This window comes from Scatophagus argus, chromosome 8 (assembly GCF_020382885.2).
Source record: "Scatophagus argus isolate fScaArg1 chromosome 8, fScaArg1.pri, whole genome shotgun sequence".
NCBI lineage: Eukaryota > Metazoa > Chordata > Actinopteri > Scatophagidae > Scatophagus > Scatophagus argus.
In genome coordinates this window covers 3,121,502-3,140,411 of record NC_058500.1, presented here as the reverse complement: position 1 = coordinate 3,140,411, position 18,910 = coordinate 3,121,502, and the positions used below count along the sequence as shown (strand labels likewise).

Sequence of the window (18,910 nt, the reverse complement as noted above, 5' to 3'; positions counted from 1 at the left end):
TGTGTTGTGTTTTTGTCACGCGGGCAAGTGGGATGCAATTATTCCACGACTTTAATATGAGGCCACTCATCCAGAAGAAATCCAGTGTAGGACCAGCAGAACTTATTATTTTTAAACACCACCTGTCTGCCAGCAGGAGACACCACCCAATCCCTCCCTCAGGCCAAAGTGATTATGACACTCTATTTTAAACCAGACTGGGGTGAGGCCTCGCTTCTTCTCACCAGGATCTTGAGTAAAACACACATCACACCTTAAGTATGTGAATGTGGCATCTGAAAATGCTGTCCCCAAAACTCCTGCAGCTGTAAAAGTCATTTCGTACTCAGACTGCAGGCTGCAGGTGCAACAGGTTCAAGTAGTTTGCCACTGCAGCCTTTGTCGAGCACCACCGCCCCCAAGTGACCGAAACGACAGGAGGAGCAGGATCACGCTGATGGCGAAAGCACTTTAAGATGTTAAGTAAACCTCCAGACAGGGTTTGGATGTTGCTGTTTGTAGGCACCATACATGACAACGTGTGGTGCACTCGTGTCGGGGCTGGACAGTAAAATAAGGAAACTGATCAAACTGGATGGAGCTGCACCACCCGTGCTGATAGAACCGTGGCTGAACAGGACGTCTCCACCCAACTGGTTTGACCAGAGGATGGCGTCGGTGTCACACGGGTTTTTTGTAAATAAGTGAACAAAATGCAGGGGACTTAATGCCCTTAATGACAAATATGTCTTTTCTCTTTAAGTTAGATGATATAAAAATAATGTTGTTTTTACCATAACACCAGCAATATGATACATCAGCCTGACAGCAGCCAAATCTGAGTCAGGTCTTCAGAGAGAAGTTTTGTGACTCCAGAGTGAAATCTCAAGGCTTCATCTCTGTGACGCTGAGCTCCCTTTGTGTCCCACAGAGCAAACAGGTTTCATATTGCTGTTTGTGTGTCAGAAGAAAATGAAAATGATTTTTTTTACATTTCTGCAGGGATTCTCAAGACTTAGGACCGAAGACCCTCACAGTGTGTGTTCTTCATAGATTAAATACTACGTCAGATTGCTGCAGGACAAAATGACACAGGTGGATGATCATCAGCTCCAAGTGGGTAAAATAAAGATTTACAAACATTGAAACAAGAATCACACAAAGCAGATATCAAAAACCTGAAAACTATTTATTTTAAACCACAAAATGTTATAAAACGGATTAATAACTGAAGCAGTGCATCAATGGGATCCCATAAAAGAAAATAACAGGCTCTCGACACACCAAAAGTACAACTAAACAACACGAAACACAAATAAGGGAGTCGTTCAAATGGACTGGGATCATTTCTGATGGCCAGATTATCCACTGACTGACTCTGTCTGTAACTCACCTTTTTATCTGTGTTTTTAATTATACTTTTGATTTACAAGAATCCTATTATCAAATATTTGTTGTCTTCAGGAGTCTCTTGTGCAGTCATGAAAAAGCTTTACCAAAAAAAAAAAAAAACAAACAAAAAAACAAACTAAAACATCATTCAAGCAATTCCAAATCTTTCAGCTCGCTTCATTTTCTTTGCCTGCAGAAAGACAGAAAGTTTAAATAAATTAATGAAACAAAACTGACCATCAGCCAAGCCAAACAACAACAAATATGCAGAAAAGAAAACAGACCTCGACGTCAGCTGCACCGGCTGAACCTGCACTTGTTAAGACCCCAAACCTCTCCTTCCTCCGTTTCAGCTTTTCGTTCTCTTCAATCTGTGAAACAAATCGTTTAAATGCTAAATGAAGAATCCACGAGGGCAGAAAAACGATCTAAGCCTAAAAACCTGGAGGAAAAATGCGCTCGTGCCCGTAGTCACCTTTTGTGAAACAGATGAGACGTTCATGCCGAATCTTTCTGCTCTCTTCTTCAGCTGATCGATGTTCACCTTCATGAGATACAAAAAAACGTTCCCGTTACCTTCGTCTCGTTAACGGGAGAAAATAAGAAATGTGTCTGTTGGCAACACTTACAGCAGCTTTACTGTTCGCAACGACGCCTGTTCAAGAGACGGACACATAGAATTGTGAGGTCAGAAAACAGTGAGACATTTAATATTATCTGTTACTATCTATTACTACAGACTAAATACTTGCACTGATGTCCATATGTATTACCAGGGTTAGCAAAATATATTCATATGGCTCATACAAATACATTACAAAATGGCTTCCTGAACAGATCTGACCATCATTGATCGGTTATTAGAACAGCTTTTGAAATCATGCTAAGGTCTGGTCTGCACCAGGGTTTGGCTGACAGCTTCCACAGCAGCCCAAACACACCACACTTTGTTTGCGGTCAGTGTGTAACCTTTCAATTAGACCGGACAGGTGAGGTGTGAAAGACCTCAGTAAGAGTGACAGCACACCTGGGGAGGGACTGGAAGCTTCCACTGGTATGCCAAACCTGAAGAGAAGGAGCGTAATTAACAACATGGCAGTGCACTGGGACATTTGTTCAAAGTATAAATCAAATTCATGTCCATTTGAACAGTATTTTCAGAGTGTTTTCATTTTAGTCCTCACTTTCAATCAGCTTTTGGCGAGTCAGTCTGTCAACAGCGGTGAACATTTACTTCCGTTTGATTTTACAACTCGTCTACGTTTACTACGTCTTCAGATGTAAGTAACTTTAGCTAATCTGAGGACTAACGCTGACCAGTACGATGGCGTCGTTACTCACACACACGACAGCCAAAACTAAAATCCAAACTGTAATAAAGGGGGTGTAAAGTCTTACCTTGCTGCACGCATGGCCTTTTTGCTATCAGCTGACGCGGGCAAGTTGAAACGTTCAGCTCTCTTCTGTAGTCTCTGCTCGACAAAAGGTGAAATTTTAAATCAGAACACAAGCTGCTGGACGAGCTACAGTGTATAGAAGCTAAAGAAATCTCTCCCACGTGTGACAGTGATCTCTGTATTAAAATATACAAACTAAAGGCTTTCAATTAAATTATAAATGCATGCAAACATGTCATACGTACTTCACTGGCAGAAGATGGAGGAGTTATTTTCACCACCTTCTTTTCAATGGGTCTGAAACAAAAACATTAAGAAGAGGACTGAGCAAAGACTGACTAAACTTCAGTGGTGACAATGAACCGTCTGCAACCCGTGTTCATCAGTGTGGGTCCAACCATGGTTAGATGAACACAACATTAACGGAGACGCTTTCAACTCAGTACTTCTGGAAGTCCTTATTTCTGAACAGGAGACACCACATTAGCTGCATGTGCAAACCGCGTAGCTGCAAACTTACTCGTTGGCAGCAGACTCTGAATCCTTGTCGACTTTTACATCGTCTGCACTCTCAACTTTAGTGAAGTCCTGAAAGGAAAATGGACACGTACATGACTACCTCACAAAACGTTCTAGTCAGGTCTCAGAGAGGACGTGGACAATCACATTACCTCTGCATCCTCTGCCAGCACATCATCTACGTCCACATCTTCTTCTGTTGTTTGGAATATGACATGAAGAAATTTCCCAGGACCAGAAAGTAAGGGAGGGATCAGTGATTTCATCACAATGAAAGACAAAGAAAAATCTCATCATAATTCTTGAACTACAAGTCTCTCATATCAGATTTGTATTTGGAAACAATTCGGTCCACGTGTGACCGCAGCAAGAATTATTGTCCCATTTCTGTCTCTGATTACAGTCCACATACCCACATTTTCACACTATGTAAAAAGTGAGTCAATATGAAGGGTATTTTTGCCTCACCGTGCTCCTCCAGATAGGCTTGCAGTCGGGCAATGAGTTCTCCTTTGTTTCCTTTAGTGTCCAGACCTCGGGCCTCACACTCCTGCCTCAGTTCAGCAAGCTAAGACAACAAGAGAAACGCAAATGGTAGTTTTAATGCAACAGGCGTCACTTACCAACCTTGCAATAATTTTTACCGGGCACAATTTCTGTAGTACAAACCAGTCCAAAACAAAAACAAACTGGCACACAGTTTCTGGAAAGCAATGTCGCCACGTTGACGAAGAGTTGCAACTCGGCTCGTAGTTACTTCATGCGGCTTTGATTTCCATTATTCGTTAGGCCTATAAAACGTATCAGTACATACTGACACGTTTTGATCAACTCGCGATCAAGCTTCATAACTTCGCATACATGGTTTAACAGTCGAGCACGTACGGTTTTCCACTCCGATTATGAATGAAGCAATAGACGTTGGTTTCGATGCTAAATTAAGTCATAAGACCGATGGAGGTCACGGAGTCTCGGTTACCAGTGACGTTAGCTTCACTGATGGCTGGGCTGCTTTCAACGGCAGTTACAGTTGCAATTTAGATCCATTTTTTGTGGTCATCTAAATATATTTCCAACTGTCTGTTAATCTAACGTCCGGAGTTAAACCGACTCTTTACAGTCGGCTAGGTTAGCATCGCAGCTGAACGTACAACGTGAACACACGCCTGTTATTAGCCTTCGCACCCGGTGGAAACATTTTGCTCTTCAAACATTTCAGTTATCCGTAAACCCACTCTCTGTTACTGTAACTAAAAACGGCTACAACACAATGCTTACCAATACATTAAGCCGATGTGAACAAAATATAAATACTTAAGACTTCACCAACCTTCAGTTTCTGCAGCTCTATCACTTCAGCCATCTTTCTTTGTTGATGTATTACTTCCTCCAATCAAACTGGAGCGGCTTTACCTCTGAAGACTTCCACCTTAACGCTGTTATTTCACAGCGTCACCTGCTGGAACGACTGACAAACTGCAGGCGTGTGAACAAACAGCGGTTTGTCAAACATTGAAACAAGTAAAGCTGCCAAATCAATGGAGAAAGATGTTTTTTTACAGGTTACTTACTACTGCCAAACTACTGTACACACCCGTATCATGCAGGTATACATATTTATGTTGTCTATACTGTAGCGTATAAACTATATTCATACTATACCCCCAGCTCTTTATTTTGTATATCACTATTGTCTTTTTGTGTATGTGCCACCACTAGTTTTGCCAGTTGTATGCTCGTGCTGTTCACTGTACTGTCTCATGTTTAATCCTTACTATGTATTCTATGTATTATTTCTATAGTATTTATTTTTAATTTTTTGAGCTTTGATGGTTTTTTCTGTAAATAGTGTCAGTACAAAATGTCTGAGATCCCGCCATAACAATCAGTCTAAACCAACATGGCCGCCAAGGCCTCCCTGACGACTGACCTCAGGTCTTCAGAAATGTGAGTAACTAAAATCTGCCGTTTTAGCCTAAAATAAAACAAGCCTTGGTAAAATATTTTGGCAAAAACATAGATTTATGTCAGTGTGACTACAAAATGTGTAACTGTCTTTACCCGGAAATAGTTTTTTTTTTTTAAATATTTTTTATTGAAAGTCAACCATCAGTCAAATTTCGCCTATAAAAAGGGGGGCGAATATGTATGTATGTAAAAATACACACTAAGAGATAAGTGAACGCACGTAGTCTGGTATAAAGCTGAAACATTTGCATTATGTTTAACCAAAATATAATAGTTTTGGTTAAAGCTAGTGGCTTAAGCTAGTGGTCAGAGACAAAGGTAAGCTAGCAGTGTGTGTTTCATTTAGCTATAAACTAGTAAATGAGCTAAGCGTGATTTGTTTACGTTTTGTTAGCATTTAGTTAGCATAAGTAACCCCACCATCAACGTAAGTTTTGTTATATATATTTATCTTTCATGAGAACTTCTGTTTACCTGGTTTACCTGTTTGTGTTTCGTGCATACGGTTTTCCTAATGATAAACGATTGACAGATGAGCGCTCATACTGACCAATAATAACCGCTAATATCCACCAAAATGGCGGCGCCGCCCCACTATGCTGCTGTTTTACAGTACGCTTGCATTACTTTCCTGCTGCGGCTCTGTGCATTCATGTTGAGGCCTGAAAGGAGTTAAAGGGTTCATAGTAGCACTGACAGATGAAGCAGGTTTTTAAAAAGGATTTGCTGTGAATGCTGACATTGTTTAAAAAGAGGTTTAAAACAATGTCACAGCTTGGCATATGATATGGAGACAAAAAATCTTTCAACAGGGTTACTTTTTAGTCCTAAGGGGTAGAAAGACAAAGCCGGATGAATTTAGGGAGTCACAAGTGCTTTAATAATCCTCATTAACGCTGCATTCCTCTCATTTTTTGTTCTGCCAGCACAGCCTCTGTTAGGCAGACGGTGTGACCTGCTGTTTAATGACACAGAAATGATCAACTTCCTGCCACACTTTAATATTTCAGACATTATATTTTATCACAGCTTCACATTTAAGCACAGTACATCTTACGCTAATATTGCAGATGACTATAAAGCATTTCTATTAGAGTTTTCTGCATAGTTTTCTATCATCAACAGTGGCAACATGAATTTCAGAGTAAATCCGCACATAATTAGGAATAATTAGACGGGCAGCCAAAACTGGGTCAGGTGATTTTAGCAGAGATTTAGGTGACTATTCATATTGTGTTTGAAAGCACATGCTTTGTGGAATTGGCACCCAAAGCCCCAAAAAATCATGATAATGTACTCCCATGATCTAAGCATGATCCTGAGCTTTAATCGGTCTAATTAATGATTATTTCCTTAAATTTACAGTTTTTATCACGCTGACCAAGGCCTCGCAATATCACCAACCAGCATAAGAAAAGAATAACTGCACGAGGCTGCCGTCATTGTAAATGATTCATTTTACTGCTGATACAACACCTCTTCAAGCATACATGATCATGCAGTGTAATATGTTCTGTGCTGTAAGAAGTGTTATTACTAGTAATATAAGTAAAATTGCCAATAGCACAATGTCAGAATACTTAATGTTCCATGTACCATTCCTGCATTCAAAATTTTAAATTAGCATTGTATTGTTAAACATCATTATTTATAATTTTGATGTATCAATATCAATATCAAAATTAATTTTAAGTACTTTCTATGCACTGCTGGTAATTTAATGTGTAACTGTGCATCATATTTTACAAGTTTGTCATTCATTTTCCATGTAAATTATTCTTCAGTACATGTGTAACATATAAACTGTACATTATTTTCCCCTCGCTGATGTAGTGCAGCGGAGGATTAAAGTAGCATAAAATAAAATACTGTACTTCATGCACTTGTACATTCCCTCACTGGTTATATTTATATGTTTATCACTGAGCACAGCTTAATAAGTTCCACCTCTGCAGGACGTTTATTTAAAAGTTATACTTTTTGTTTGATTTACGCACGCTCGAGCCTGTCTCGTGATCCCGTCTGTTGCCAGGCAAAAAAAAAAGGACGTGGCATTTTGCATTTCTTATGTGATTATGTGCTGCTTTCTCTGTTGTCTGCATGTCAATAATCCCCAAGACGTGATTTTACTGTAAATACACAAATCATAATCAGCCCAGTTGCCCCTAAATCTGATTGGAGGAGGGTCTTTTTGCAGGGGTTCATGAGGAAGGAGGCGTTACATGATGTCAAGCATAGAGTTTATAAAGTCTGTTTTCTGTTGCTTGGTGCTCACTAAAGGGATTTTTTTTTGGAAAGAGGAGGCGCACTGACAATGCGGACATCTGTTGTGCTGTTGGTCTTGCTGGCTGTAGCTTCACACACTGTGGCAAGTAAGTACAGAAAATTTGTTTTATTTTGGCATTGAAACAGAAAGTTTTGCAGGTTTAAAGAGCTAGAACACCTATAATCAGTGACGCTGTTCCTTCCCACAGTGGTGGAGGAAGTATTTAGATCATTTAATAAAAATAGCTGTACTGTAATATAAAATTATATTTTTACAAGGAAAAGTCATTCACTCAACATGTCACAGATGCAAGAGAAATAAAGGTAACATATAAAAATAAAAAGGAAAATGGCTGATGTAATTGCAGTAATATTATTATTACTTATTATTATTAATACTGATGTGTGAGTAGCAAATTACTGTTGGAGTTTGTCAAGATCGATAAATTTTTGCATCCTGTTAGGTTGTTTGATCTGCATTGGTGAAGTAGTAGTGTAACATAAGTTGTGACAAAAGCTGTCAAATAAATGCAATGGAAATACCTGTGGAAAGTTCCTCAAGTTTGTGCTTCAGTATTGCACTTGGGTTAGTTTAGTTAATTTACTTATTAATTTCACATTGTGATATTTGCACACTGTAGTATTTTTAATTGCAGCTCTGTTTTAGTGAGGCTACCTGTATGAGTCAGTAAAGTACCAAACCCCAAAAAGGTCAGAAATTTGAATTCAGACAGTCTAGTCTTATTAAATCAAAATAAACATAAATCTATTGTAATACTACAAATGTTTCGGTCTGTAAGATCTGAGTGTAGTTCAAGTTCCAGGGTCCTGTTTTTTTCCTCCCCCAAACTCTTTACTCATCCATGCATGAATGTAGACGACTCAGAATGTGACCTTCGTCAAGCAAAGCACTGACTGTTTGTCTTAATCCTGTAATTCTTAAGCTCAAGGACGTGTTCACATCTCTTTCAAGTCTGTCTTTAAACGTTACTCACATGTATTCATATGTATGTGTTCATATGTAGAATGATAGACAATCAAAAACAAATGAAACTATCCTTTAGCGTTGCGGGAAATACAGACAGGTGAAAACATCTGGCAGAGAAATGCATTTCAAGACGAGCACAGCGAGTCATTTTCCTACCTGCTTGCCAGAATCTTTCATTTTACAATTCACTTTTTTTGTGATTTTTGTGATTACTCTGAACAAATACAGGCTGAATTCGTAAACACGTTGAAAAGTCTGATTCAACTCATAAGCTTTGCTGTCTGCCGTTGTGTGTAATCCAAATTCAGCCCTGTGACTTTGTTAATCTGTGATAAGCTGAGCATCACATGAGAGGGATTGGAGGGACAAGAGAGTTAAACTGGCAGTAGGGGCATAAATCACCAGTTTCATCACAATAAGATATTGTACTGATTTATCTGACAGCACTTCTGTATTTTCTGATGTCACAAAGTCCATCACAATGCGATTGGAGTCGTTTAAATTCAGTCAGCGATATGAGATGACATCATAGGCCCATTTAACATCAGTTACTGATGAAGCTGCCACACCTTGCTGCTCTGCAGGAATGTCCTTAAAGTTTAATTTGAAGTCAAAGTCAGTTTAAAGTAAGTGTTTTATTTACTGAAATCTATACTGTGCATATATGTTGAATTGTCTTTCTTGCACACCCAGGAAACTTGCTGTGCAATGACTAAAAGTGTCTCTAGATTTATACTCAACTGGAATTGATTTCAAGTCTATTAAAGCCATTTTTTCCATATAATTAGTGTTAAATTACATAGTTCTTCCAAGGGAAGCTTTGGAAGTTATTAAGAAACCTTAGGGGAATTTGAAACCCATAAAAGGTTTTTAAAAAGTGTGTGGCACTCATGTTCTCACTATAATATATTAATATGATATATTTATGATTGATATTTCAGAGCCAAAAAACCGTTTCATTCGCTACCCATCATGGAACACTAAGATGTACCCGATCTGGAAAGATGGAGACCCACGGTTCAAAGACTCCTGGAAAGGTGCTCACCTGCTGAAGTATTGTTGACCAGGCCAGATCAGGGTGCCTTATTACTTTATTCTTCTGATAGCTTTTGTGTCGATTGCTCATGGTTTTCCCGTCCTCTTCATCCAGGTGGAAGAGTGACCTTCAATGTCGGGAATGATTCGCCGACTCTGACTGGAGCCAAAGTTACCTTCACCATCGACTTGGAGTTCCCACACATTCAGAAGGTTCAGCCTAATGGAGATGTTGTTTGGGCCGAAGACTGCACGATCAATGGTAGCACACAGCGTGCACACACACACACCCTGCACAACACACTATTTACTGTATTTTTAGCCACCGTAGCAGAATGGTTGGGGTGGCAATGCCTGTCATTCAGTTCACCACTTTAGTTAAAAATCTGTATGTTTGCATCGTCATTGTGAGCATGTTAGCATCGTGGCATTAGCATGATGCTCTGTGCTGTGCAGCCTCAAGCAGCTGCTGTAGACAGCTGCCTTGTTTAAATGTCTTTGTCACAGACTCTGACAGTCTCAACACTCTTTTCTCCTGCTGCAGGAACAAAGCACCACGAGGCTGAGCCAGTATATCCAACTCAGAACACAGACTGGGAGGCTGTTTTCCCTGATGGGACACCATTTAAGAAGGACAAGAAGCCAAACTATGTGTTTGTCTGGAAGACCTGGGGTGAGTGGAGCTGTCGTCACTTATCAAATCCCTCTAGATTATGTCTACTGCGAGGGTCACAGAGTTTGTCGTTACACAAACCATGACCTGGAATATGACCCGTGATGGATTATGAATGAGCCTTATCATATGATCAGATTATGTCACTTTATTTACTCTACACTCACAGAAAAATCCTTAAATCAGTGTAGTTTTGGGATTCATAGGATTCAGTGATATTATCCACAGTGTGTCATGTTAAGAACTTTAATTGAATTAGCACATGTTCTCTATCCGTCATTTTACAAGTTGGTATTTATCTTCTTTTCAAGACAGTAAGCCCAGGCTCCAAATGCATTGTGCAAAGTTTTGTTATTTAAGCTGATAATATTAGAAAATGGTTTGTGGATACCTGTAGCGAAGAGGCAGCAGTGTGTCAGGTGTGTGCTCAGCAGGCTCTGGATGCTCATTTGGCAGGTCAGTACTGGCAGGTGGCAGACGGCTCCTCCTCCTCCCTGACCATCGGTACAGATGACATCCCGCTGGGCTCCTACACCATGGACATTGTTATCTACCACTATCGGAGCAAAGAGAAGTTCATTCCTCTGGGGTACGCCTCCACCCAGTTCTCCATCACTGGTGAGATATGGAATATAATAATATTTTCTTTGTACCCTTTACCTGACTTGGACAAAGCTGTAGGACCCTCCCCTCCCAGTACTGCACAATAACTAAACTAAACCAAAAAGCATAGGCAAAGCGTAAAGAATTAAGCTTGATAACTTTGACACATTTTACTGTAGTTCTACTGTCTGATGCCATGCAGACTAAAAGAGAGAGAGAAAAAGTAAAGAACTAGTTCAGCACTAGTTTAATCATTGTCCTCAGCATATTACAAACTGCAAATTTACTTATTGATTGGTATATTTAACAACAAACATTACTGTAAAAATACTAAAAGACTACTTAAGGCATAAAAACACAACACTGGACATGTGAACACTGGACCTCTCAGACCCTAATTGAAAGAAGCAGCACAGACTCACACAATATGAGACACGCAAAACAATGAAAGGAAGATTCATGTCGGTAGAAACTGTCTGTGCTGCATTAATAATCATGAAACAATCATTTAGATCTATATAATAATAAATCTCTCTAAAATAGCAAAAACAAACCCTGCCAATTTTGCACTATATTACACTGTTTACTGTTGTATATATACTTTTTATATATTGCCTTGTATATATATTTATATATGCCACTTTTTATTCTGCTATTTTTAACTTTTGTTTAGCTTGTTGTGTGTATTGCTGCTGCTGCACTGCAATTTCCCAGCCTGGGATCAATAAAGTCTATCTATCTATCTATCTATCTATCTATCTATCTATCTATCTATCTATCTATCTATCTATCTATCTATCTGTCAATACTTCATATGAGCACTTATTATTGTACTATAAACTTCCTATGAATTTCCTTCACCTGTTTTTTTGTTGACATCGTTGTTTGATGTTCTTCTTAGATCAAATCCCTTTCGCTGTGTCCCTGGACCAAGTGAACGACATCGTGGCCGGAGACATGCGCTTCATCCAGAACAGGGCGATCGCCTTCACCATCACACTCCACGACCCCAGCGAGTACCTCAGCAACGCCGACATCACCTTCAACTGGGACTTTGGGGATGAAAGTGGAGCCCTCATATCTAGAGAACTGACTGTCACTCACACCTACATCAGCTCTGGCTCGTTCAAGCCTCAGGTGGTGATCCAGGCGGTAATCCCCGATAAGGCCTGTGACCCACCCGTCGATACCCCAACCAAGGCCCCTGGTCCCCCCACTGACCGTGGCACCACAGGTGAGGAGCAGATGCTGAAGTTCCAGCACACAACAGTGCTGCCCTGCATCCACAAACAAACTGTCAAGACAGAGGGAGAGCTGTCATTGGTGGAAACTTGTAGCTGTTTCTTTGTTTTGGTCAAAGGAATAGCTGGGCATTTGGTGAATATATTTAGCCCTATTTGCTCTCTTGCAGAGAGTTAGATCAAAAGATTGTTACCATTTTGTTGGCTAAATACAAAACTACAGTCATGAATCAGGAGGAAACAGCTAGCCTGACTCTGTGAGAAGGTAACAAGAAATCTGCCTTCCAGCAACTTTGAACTTAATAAGTTATTTCTTTTCTGTTTAATCCATTCAAATCCAGTGCATAGAAATGATTAAATGTTGCAGTGACTTCCTGACGTTGTTGTCATGGAAACCCTCACTGGCCTCATGGCAGCCCAGTTGCTGGACTCTATAACTATACAACAAGTTTTATGTGGATTAAATGAACAAGATTAATTGGAACTTTTAGAGGTGCTGGCAGCAACAGCTTTTTTCATACCTCTGGACAGAGCCAGGCTGTTTCCAGTCTTTATGCAAAGCTAAGCTCACCAGCTGCTGGTTGTAGCTTCATATTAAGCAGACATATGTTTATATCAATCTCAACCACCTCAAACAGGAAAGCATTTAAGCATTTTCCCTAAAATGTCCAACTATTCCTTAACACCCCCCCAAAAAAAGTAATATTCACAGTATTCTGTACTGATGTACCACATACAGACATCTTACTGAAACACAAACCCAAGTCAGAAATCTTTCTGTGTGTAGTGAAAGCTCCTGCTCTGGCGTCTGCTGTCCCCTTACTGGTCTCCACCAAGGCACCTGGTGTGGATGTCAACGTGGTTCCTTCGGACACAGAGGAGGACAACACTGAGGATGAGGCCTCCGCTGCCTCCACTACTCAGCCTGCCCAGGAAGCACCCACAGTGGCCAAAACTCCCTCCCCCGTCAATCGTGACGGGACAGCTGACAATGAAGCTCAGAACAGGATTGCAACTGGCAAGAATGGCTATTTGTATTTTCTATTTGTTGCTTGTACATAATTATAGTACAGTTTTACCAAAAGATCGCTTGCATCCGCAGATTTCCTCAATTGTAAATGTGATGTAAATCTTTTAAAAAAGCGCAGCTTTGTATAAAACAAACCGAACAAGTTGACTTCAGAATGAAACGCTCTCACAGATGGCGTTGTGTTACGTAGTGTCGTGAAGCGTTACGTACATCTCACGAGACATCGTACCCGCTCGCCTCAGTAACATAGTACAAGAACGGGTGTTTGGGGATTCCTCCTTATTGCAAGTCAGCGTACCATCAAAATGATTTTGAATTTTTAAGGGAAAAATGTAACCTAATGTTGCTTTGACGTGAATTAAGTAATGTTACTTCTGTGCACTAACTCATTGTTTATTCTCATTAGATGCAAAGGGAACTGTGACGCTGACAGGCCAGGCTACAGTGGTCGTAGTTGCTAAGAGGGATGCCGATGATAAACCCTCCGATGATGACTGTGTCATATATCGCTATGGCTCCTTCTGCACTGGCATTGAAGTGTTTGGTGAGTTACCTTTCATTACATCCATGAAGACATGGGAATCCTTGAGATGACTGCCAGTGATCGTCGTTCTTTGTTTTCAGAGGGCATTGAGAAAGTAGAGATAGTACAAATGGACAACGCTGTGATGGCGACACCTGAAATGGACAAAAACGTCTTGGATATCACTGTCACTTGCCAGGGAAGGTGAATGCTTGTGCACTTTATCTTTAAAGCATTTCCTTTAAAGCATTTTAATGTGTGACTCGCTGGAGCGTCTTCTCTCTGCAGCCTTCCTAAAGAGGTGTGCAGTGTGATTCTGGATGCAGAGTGCTTGAGGCCGATTGACACGGCGTGCAACATGGTGGAGCCCTCCAAACAGTGCCAGCTGGTGCTGCGTCACTTCTTCAATGACTCTGGTGTCTACTGCATCAATGTGTCGATGGCAAATGACGTCAGTCTGGCTGCCGCTAGCGCCAAAGTCAACGTCCACATGGGTACCCAACGTAACCACCATGGAACAGTCCACAGTACATTCCTGCTGTATCCTGCTTACTTACGTTTTGGTCTTGGTTTCAGGTTCAGGTCTGTCTTCTCCTGGCTCTGTCGCCACGGTGATGGGTGTCCTGGTAGTGGTTCTCGCCATAGGATTAGTGGCATATTCTTACAAGTAGGAACTGACTTTCCTTGTGGATATTTTTTAGTAAATAAACACAATCATATTCTATATTAGGCTTTTTGACAACAAATCCCATGACAAGACCCAAATCAACAATGAAATAATTCAGTCTGCTGACCTGTTTGTTAACAGATTCACCATATCAGCTTACAAGGTAATTACACAGTATGTCAGTGTTGTCTTCACAGCTTATTTCTGCTGCCCCCAAGTGGCAAAAATAAATAAAAACCACATATATTATTCATTATTTCAGACCTGTTTTAAGATGTCTTCTGCAGGAATGCATGGGGCTGAGGGCAGAGAATTCAGAGTGCTGGTAGACAGACTATCACACAGTTGGTTTTCTTTTCATGGGATGTGGAAAACAAAAAGAATATAGAACATTACCAGCCTTATTCATAAAGCACGTGTTGTTTAAACAACCTGCCTGGATTTTGCATTTTGCTCAACAGGCGCTTCAAGTCCTACCGTCCTCTGAAGGAAGACATGACTCTGTCCGCAGACCCACAACCCAGCAGGACTCCCAGCTGCTCTGCATCCTCGATGTTCTGGAGTCTCCTGAACAGACGAGGAGCTGTGGACAACTGCCCTCTGCTGGAGGACAGGCCAGTGTGAACCATCACCAGCCTCACTCAACCAAATACAAAACCAAGCAACTTATGATTTGCGATGTAGGCACCTGGGAGGTCTTTTTTTATACCTTTTTTAACTTTATTTTCTAAATGACTAAATTCGTGAGTGTGTGTGACATTTGGGTTGTTAATCAAAACCTTTCCTGGATTTATAGCTTAGACATTCTCTGATCTTTTGTACCTACCTGAAGCAACCTGGTTGTAAAAGTGTGTGCTTTAATTTGGATAAAACTGAATTTGTATGTTTTTCCAATAAACTTTGCTCAAAATAGTTGTGTAGTGTTTATTATGATTAATGACACCAATAGATGACGCAGCTACACTAATAGTGCTGATTAGATACACAGTTATGTATGTTGTTCGAACACAACCAAAAAAGGTCCTCTCGTCTCTTTAGAGGAGTTAGAATAAATTTAAAAAATGCTTATGATAATAACACATTTTGGGTTGTTTTTTTTTAATTAAGTCTACATGAATCAGGGACTCTACATGAAAGCCAGCACTGCAGTTGAGGACTCGTGGCTTCAATATGCCAGCTTTAACTGTTCCTCTATACTTGGTGTGCTGCATAACTTGACAAGAACCTCTTTAAAGAGCTGGTGTTGAGTTTAAAACCTGATTACATGGGGTAGCTAAAACTGAGAATTTCAACATTTTCTACCATTATGCATTTAATATATATTTCTGTTGAATTACTTACAGACAAGCAAACTCACATGTCACAGAATGTTTTTATTTAGGTCAGAGCCAAACTGATAATTGACAGACATTTCTGTTTGGAATGCATTTAAGAACACACAGCAGTTATTTCCTGTTCAACTAATGCCTTCACTGTACGTCTCTTAATATTCTTCTCCTTCCTCCTCTCCCTCACCCTCAATGGAGTCAACACCAACCTCCTCATAATCCTTCTCCAGAGCTGCCATGTCCTCTCTGGCCTCAGAGAACTCTCCCTCCTCCATACCCTCACCCACATACCAGTGAACAAAGGCGCGCTTGGCGTACATCAGGTCAAACTTGTGGTCAAGCCGAGCCCAGGCCTCTGCGATAGCAGTGGTGTTGCTCAGCATGCACACAGCCCTCTGGACCTTGGCCAGGTCTCCACCAGGAACTACAGTGGGTGGCTGGTAGTTGATGCCAACCTTGAAACCAGTGGGACACCAGTCCACAAACTGGATGGTGCGCTTGGTTTTGATGGTGGCGATGGCAGCATTTACATCTTTGGGTACCACATCACCACGGAACAGCAGGCAACAAGCCATGTACTTGCCGTGGCGAGGGTCGCATTTCACCATCTGATTGGCTGGCTCGAAGCAGGCGTTTGTGATCTCAGCCACTGAGAGCTGCTCATGGTAAGCCTTCTCAGCAGAGATGACAGGGGCGTAAGTGGCCAGAGGGAAGTGGATACGAGGATATGGCACCAAGTTGGTCTGGAACTCTGTCAGATCAACATTGAGGGCACCATCGAAACGAAGGGAAGCAGTGATGGAGGACACGATCTGACTGATCAACCTGTTCAGGTTGGTGTAAGTGGGACGCTCGATATCGAGGTTCCTACGGCAGATATCGTAGATGGCCTCGTTGTCCACCATGAAGGCACAGTCAGAGTGCTCCAGGGTGGTGTGGGTGGTCAGGATGGAGTTGTAGGGCTCCACCACAGCGGTGGACACCTGGGGAGCTGGGTAGATGGAGAACTCCAGCTTGGACTTCTTGCCGTAGTCGACAGACAGACGCTCCATCAGCAGGGAGGTGAAACCGGAGCCGGTGCCACCTCCGAAGCTGTGGAAAACCAGGAAGCCCTGAAGACCAGTGCACTGGTCAGCCTGAGGACAGAGAGGGATACACAATGATCACATACAAGAAACCGTTATGGCATCTCATTTGATCTTCCGAAACAAAACTTTCAGTCAACCTGTTCGGCTCTGAATTTACCCACCAGTTTGCGGATCCTGTCCAGAACCAGGTCGATGATCTCCTTGCCGATGGTGTAGTGTCCACGGGCGTAGTTGTTGGCTGCGTCCTCCTTGCCGGTGATCAGCTGCTCAGGGTGGAACAGCTGGCGGTAGGTCCCAGTGCGCACCTCATCTGAGGAGACAAGAAGAGACATTGCATCAGTTGTGGTTTACGTTTATCAGACCTCTCACTTCGACTTCCCTTAACTGATGTTCAGCTCCATGGAATCACACTTACCGATGACAGTGGGCTCCAGGTCCACAAAAACAGCTCTGGGGACGTGCTTTCCAGCTCCGGTCTCACTGAAGAAGGTGTTGAACGAGTCGTCTCCTCCTCCCAGTGTCTTGTCACTGGGCATCTGTCCGTCCGGCTGGATCCCATGTTCCAGGCAGTAAAGCTCCCAGCAGGCATTGCCAATCTGGACACCAGCCTGGCCGACGTGGATGGAGATACACTCACGCTGTGGAAAGGGGGAAAAAAGGTTATCTTCCTTTTTTCATTTAATTTCACATTCATTTACAGACACCACTGGGTTTTTGCATGAAATTTACTGCAATAACTGGAACATGAACGCATATTGAAACTGGGAGCCTGTGTGAGGCTGACGCTGCAGCAGGAGGCGCCTCCCTGCGCCACAATCAGCAGGGGACAGAAATGACCGACGGCAGCCCCCGCTGAGGCACATCGCTGCTCTCGTCTTTCCTCCGAGTCTTTTCATCCCACACTCTCCCTTATTTGCGAGCACAAGCAGGAATGCAAATGCGTTTGCGCGGGGGGCGCGTGCACGTCCGTCTGGAATATTCCACTTGCTCTCGTGCCGTGAGGATGCACAATCACAGCGGATGCTCGGGGAAAATAAATAAATAAATGAACAAATTCAACCCCCACCCACCTCCCACACACACGACAGCCGTGTCACTTCACAATTTCACATCGAAGCCCTGGATGTGATTCAAAACCTAAATGATCTGCTATTGAATGAAATGAAGTGGAACAGGACTGTTAATGTAACCTTTTGGATTTCACGTATTGTTTAAAAATAGGCACTGTGAAGCAATGCTGTTTTCCAAACAAAAAAAAATCATGTATGAAATTAAAAATATATTTGCTGCCACATCCTATGAATTAAAAATCATAGCTGCAATCCAACGTCTCCATCCATCCCCACCCAACCTGCCCCTCCCTGCCTTCAAACTGGGCAGGGCATTCGCAAGGTGTCCGATTTTTAGCGTTTTGACACATTAAATTTAATTTTAAGGCTTAATTAATACAAGGCCAAACAATACACTTGCTGTGTGTAAAGAGATGCGTCCTCCTGACTGTCTGTTAGTGCAGCCTGAATAACGCCAGTCATTCATTGTTCTCATCCCCACACAATGACAACCACGTCGTGCCACCGCTGCGCCAACCTGTGCACCAGCAGCCACATCACACCGGGCGCCTCGTCTTTAAATACAAACACAAGCAAGGTCAAAATGAAGCTACGGCTGCGAAAACAACCTGAAACGTGTCTGTTTCTGCTCAGGTCGTCTCGACATGGAAAAACGTCCATTTCTGCCCCGCCAAACTGTCTGTGGCACACAGACGAGAAAGACTGACTTACCATGATTTCGTTAAAGAGGAAGAGGAGAAGGAGAAAGCGTGAAGAAAAGAGGCTTTATAAAGCGCTGTGTTTGCGTCGCGTGTTGTACCCAACGGGGTCGATGCAACAACTGCTGAATGGGAGGGCGGTGCTATCCGGTTTATATACGCAGGGCAGGGGATTTGCTTCTGTGCGCTGAGGGAAAAAAAAAGGTTTGACTGCCACCATTTTGGTGATGCTGTTTAAACCACATTAATCTGTATTTTTGAATTCGAAATTGGGCGAAATTGTCGGTCTTGAAACAGCTCTTAATGCGCTGTGCAATAAGACAAATCGTACTGTTACTCTTTAAGATATGTAGAATAGCTGCCTTATGGTGGGACTATTTTTTATTGTTTGAGTCTTGGTGCATTATAGTTTTCCAAGCTGTGATTTTTTTTATGACATAAGAAGA

At 41.8% G+C, this 18,910-nt stretch overlaps 3 protein-coding genes across 3 annotated transcripts; 1 reads left to right on the top strand and 2 right to left on the bottom strand.

Moving 5' to 3' along the window:
- Positions 1-1,147: 1,147 nt before the first annotated feature.
- On the bottom strand, positions 1,148-4,766 carry LOC124062859 (SAP domain containing ribonucleoprotein). The gene is made up of 11 exons (XM_046395894.1): positions 4,618-4,766; positions 3,756-3,855; positions 3,440-3,483; positions 3,289-3,356; positions 3,014-3,065; positions 2,770-2,843; positions 2,399-2,436; positions 2,001-2,026; positions 1,847-1,915; positions 1,656-1,742; positions 1,148-1,561 (listed from the first exon to the last, which is right to left on the bottom strand). The coding sequence occupies exons 1-11, from the start codon at positions 4,648-4,650 to the stop codon at positions 1,520-1,522; spliced, it is 633 nt and encodes a 210-aa protein (XP_046251850.1). The 5' UTR covers positions 4,651-4,766; the 3' UTR covers positions 1,148-1,519.
- Positions 4,767-5,181: 415 nt separating this feature from the next.
- On the top strand, positions 5,182-15,192 carry pmelb (premelanosome protein b). The gene is made up of 13 exons (XM_046396528.1): positions 5,182-5,234; positions 7,536-7,627; positions 9,450-9,545; positions 9,659-9,805; positions 10,088-10,216; positions 10,673-10,834; positions 11,721-12,053; positions 12,848-13,078; positions 13,497-13,634; positions 13,715-13,817; positions 13,902-14,107; positions 14,190-14,280; positions 14,742-15,192. Exons 1-13 carry the CDS (start codon positions 5,188-5,190, stop codon positions 14,902-14,904), a joined length of 1,938 nt encoding a protein of 645 aa, XP_046252484.1. The 5' UTR covers positions 5,182-5,187; the 3' UTR covers positions 14,905-15,192.
- A 441-nt stretch (positions 15,193-15,633) lies between these two features.
- On the bottom strand, positions 15,634-18,623 carry LOC124063160 (tubulin alpha-1B chain-like). Its single transcript, XM_046396524.1, has 4 exons — positions 18,478-18,623; positions 17,112-17,334; positions 16,858-17,006; positions 15,634-16,744 (listed from the first exon to the last, which is right to left on the bottom strand). Exons 1-4 carry the CDS (start codon positions 18,478-18,480, stop codon positions 15,764-15,766), a joined length of 1,356 nt encoding a protein of 451 aa, XP_046252480.1. The 5' UTR covers positions 18,481-18,623; the 3' UTR covers positions 15,634-15,763.
- Positions 18,624-18,910: the final 287 nt, after the last annotated feature.

Excerpts from the sequence above, each read along its gene's own strand:
- pmelb (XM_046396528.1), top strand. The coding sequence starts at position 5,188 with ATGGCCGCCAAGGCCTCCCTGACGACTGACCTCAGGTCTTCAGAAAT. Across the intron at positions 12,054-12,847 it reads CACTGACCGTGGCACCACAG|TGAAAGCTCCTGCTCTGGCG; the intron begins GTGAGGAGCAGA and ends TTCTGTGTGTAG. Across the intron at positions 13,079-13,496 it reads TCAGAACAGGATTGCAACTG|ATGCAAAGGGAACTGTGACG; the intron begins GCAAGAATGGCT and ends TATTCTCATTAG.
- LOC124063160 (XM_046396524.1), bottom strand. Across the intron at positions 17,007-17,111 it reads CCTGGAGCCCACTGTCATCG|ATGAGGTGCGCACTGGGACC; the intron begins GTAAGTGTGATT and ends TTGTCTCCTCAG. Across the intron at positions 16,745-16,857 it reads TGGACAGGATCCGCAAACTG|GCTGACCAGTGCACTGGTCT; the intron begins GTGGGTAAATTC and ends CTCTGTCCTCAG.
- LOC124062859 (XM_046395894.1), bottom strand. The coding sequence starts at position 4,650 with ATGGCTGAAGTGATAGAGCTGCAGAAACTGAAG. Across the intron at positions 2,844-3,013 it reads CTCCATCTTCTGCCAGTGAA|AGACTACAGAAGAGAGCTGA; the intron begins GTACGTATGACA and ends TTTGTCGAGCAG. Across the intron at positions 1,743-1,846 it reads TCTCATCTGTTTCACAAAAG|ATTGAAGAGAACGAAAAGCT; the intron begins GTGACTACGGGC and ends TTTGTTTCACAG.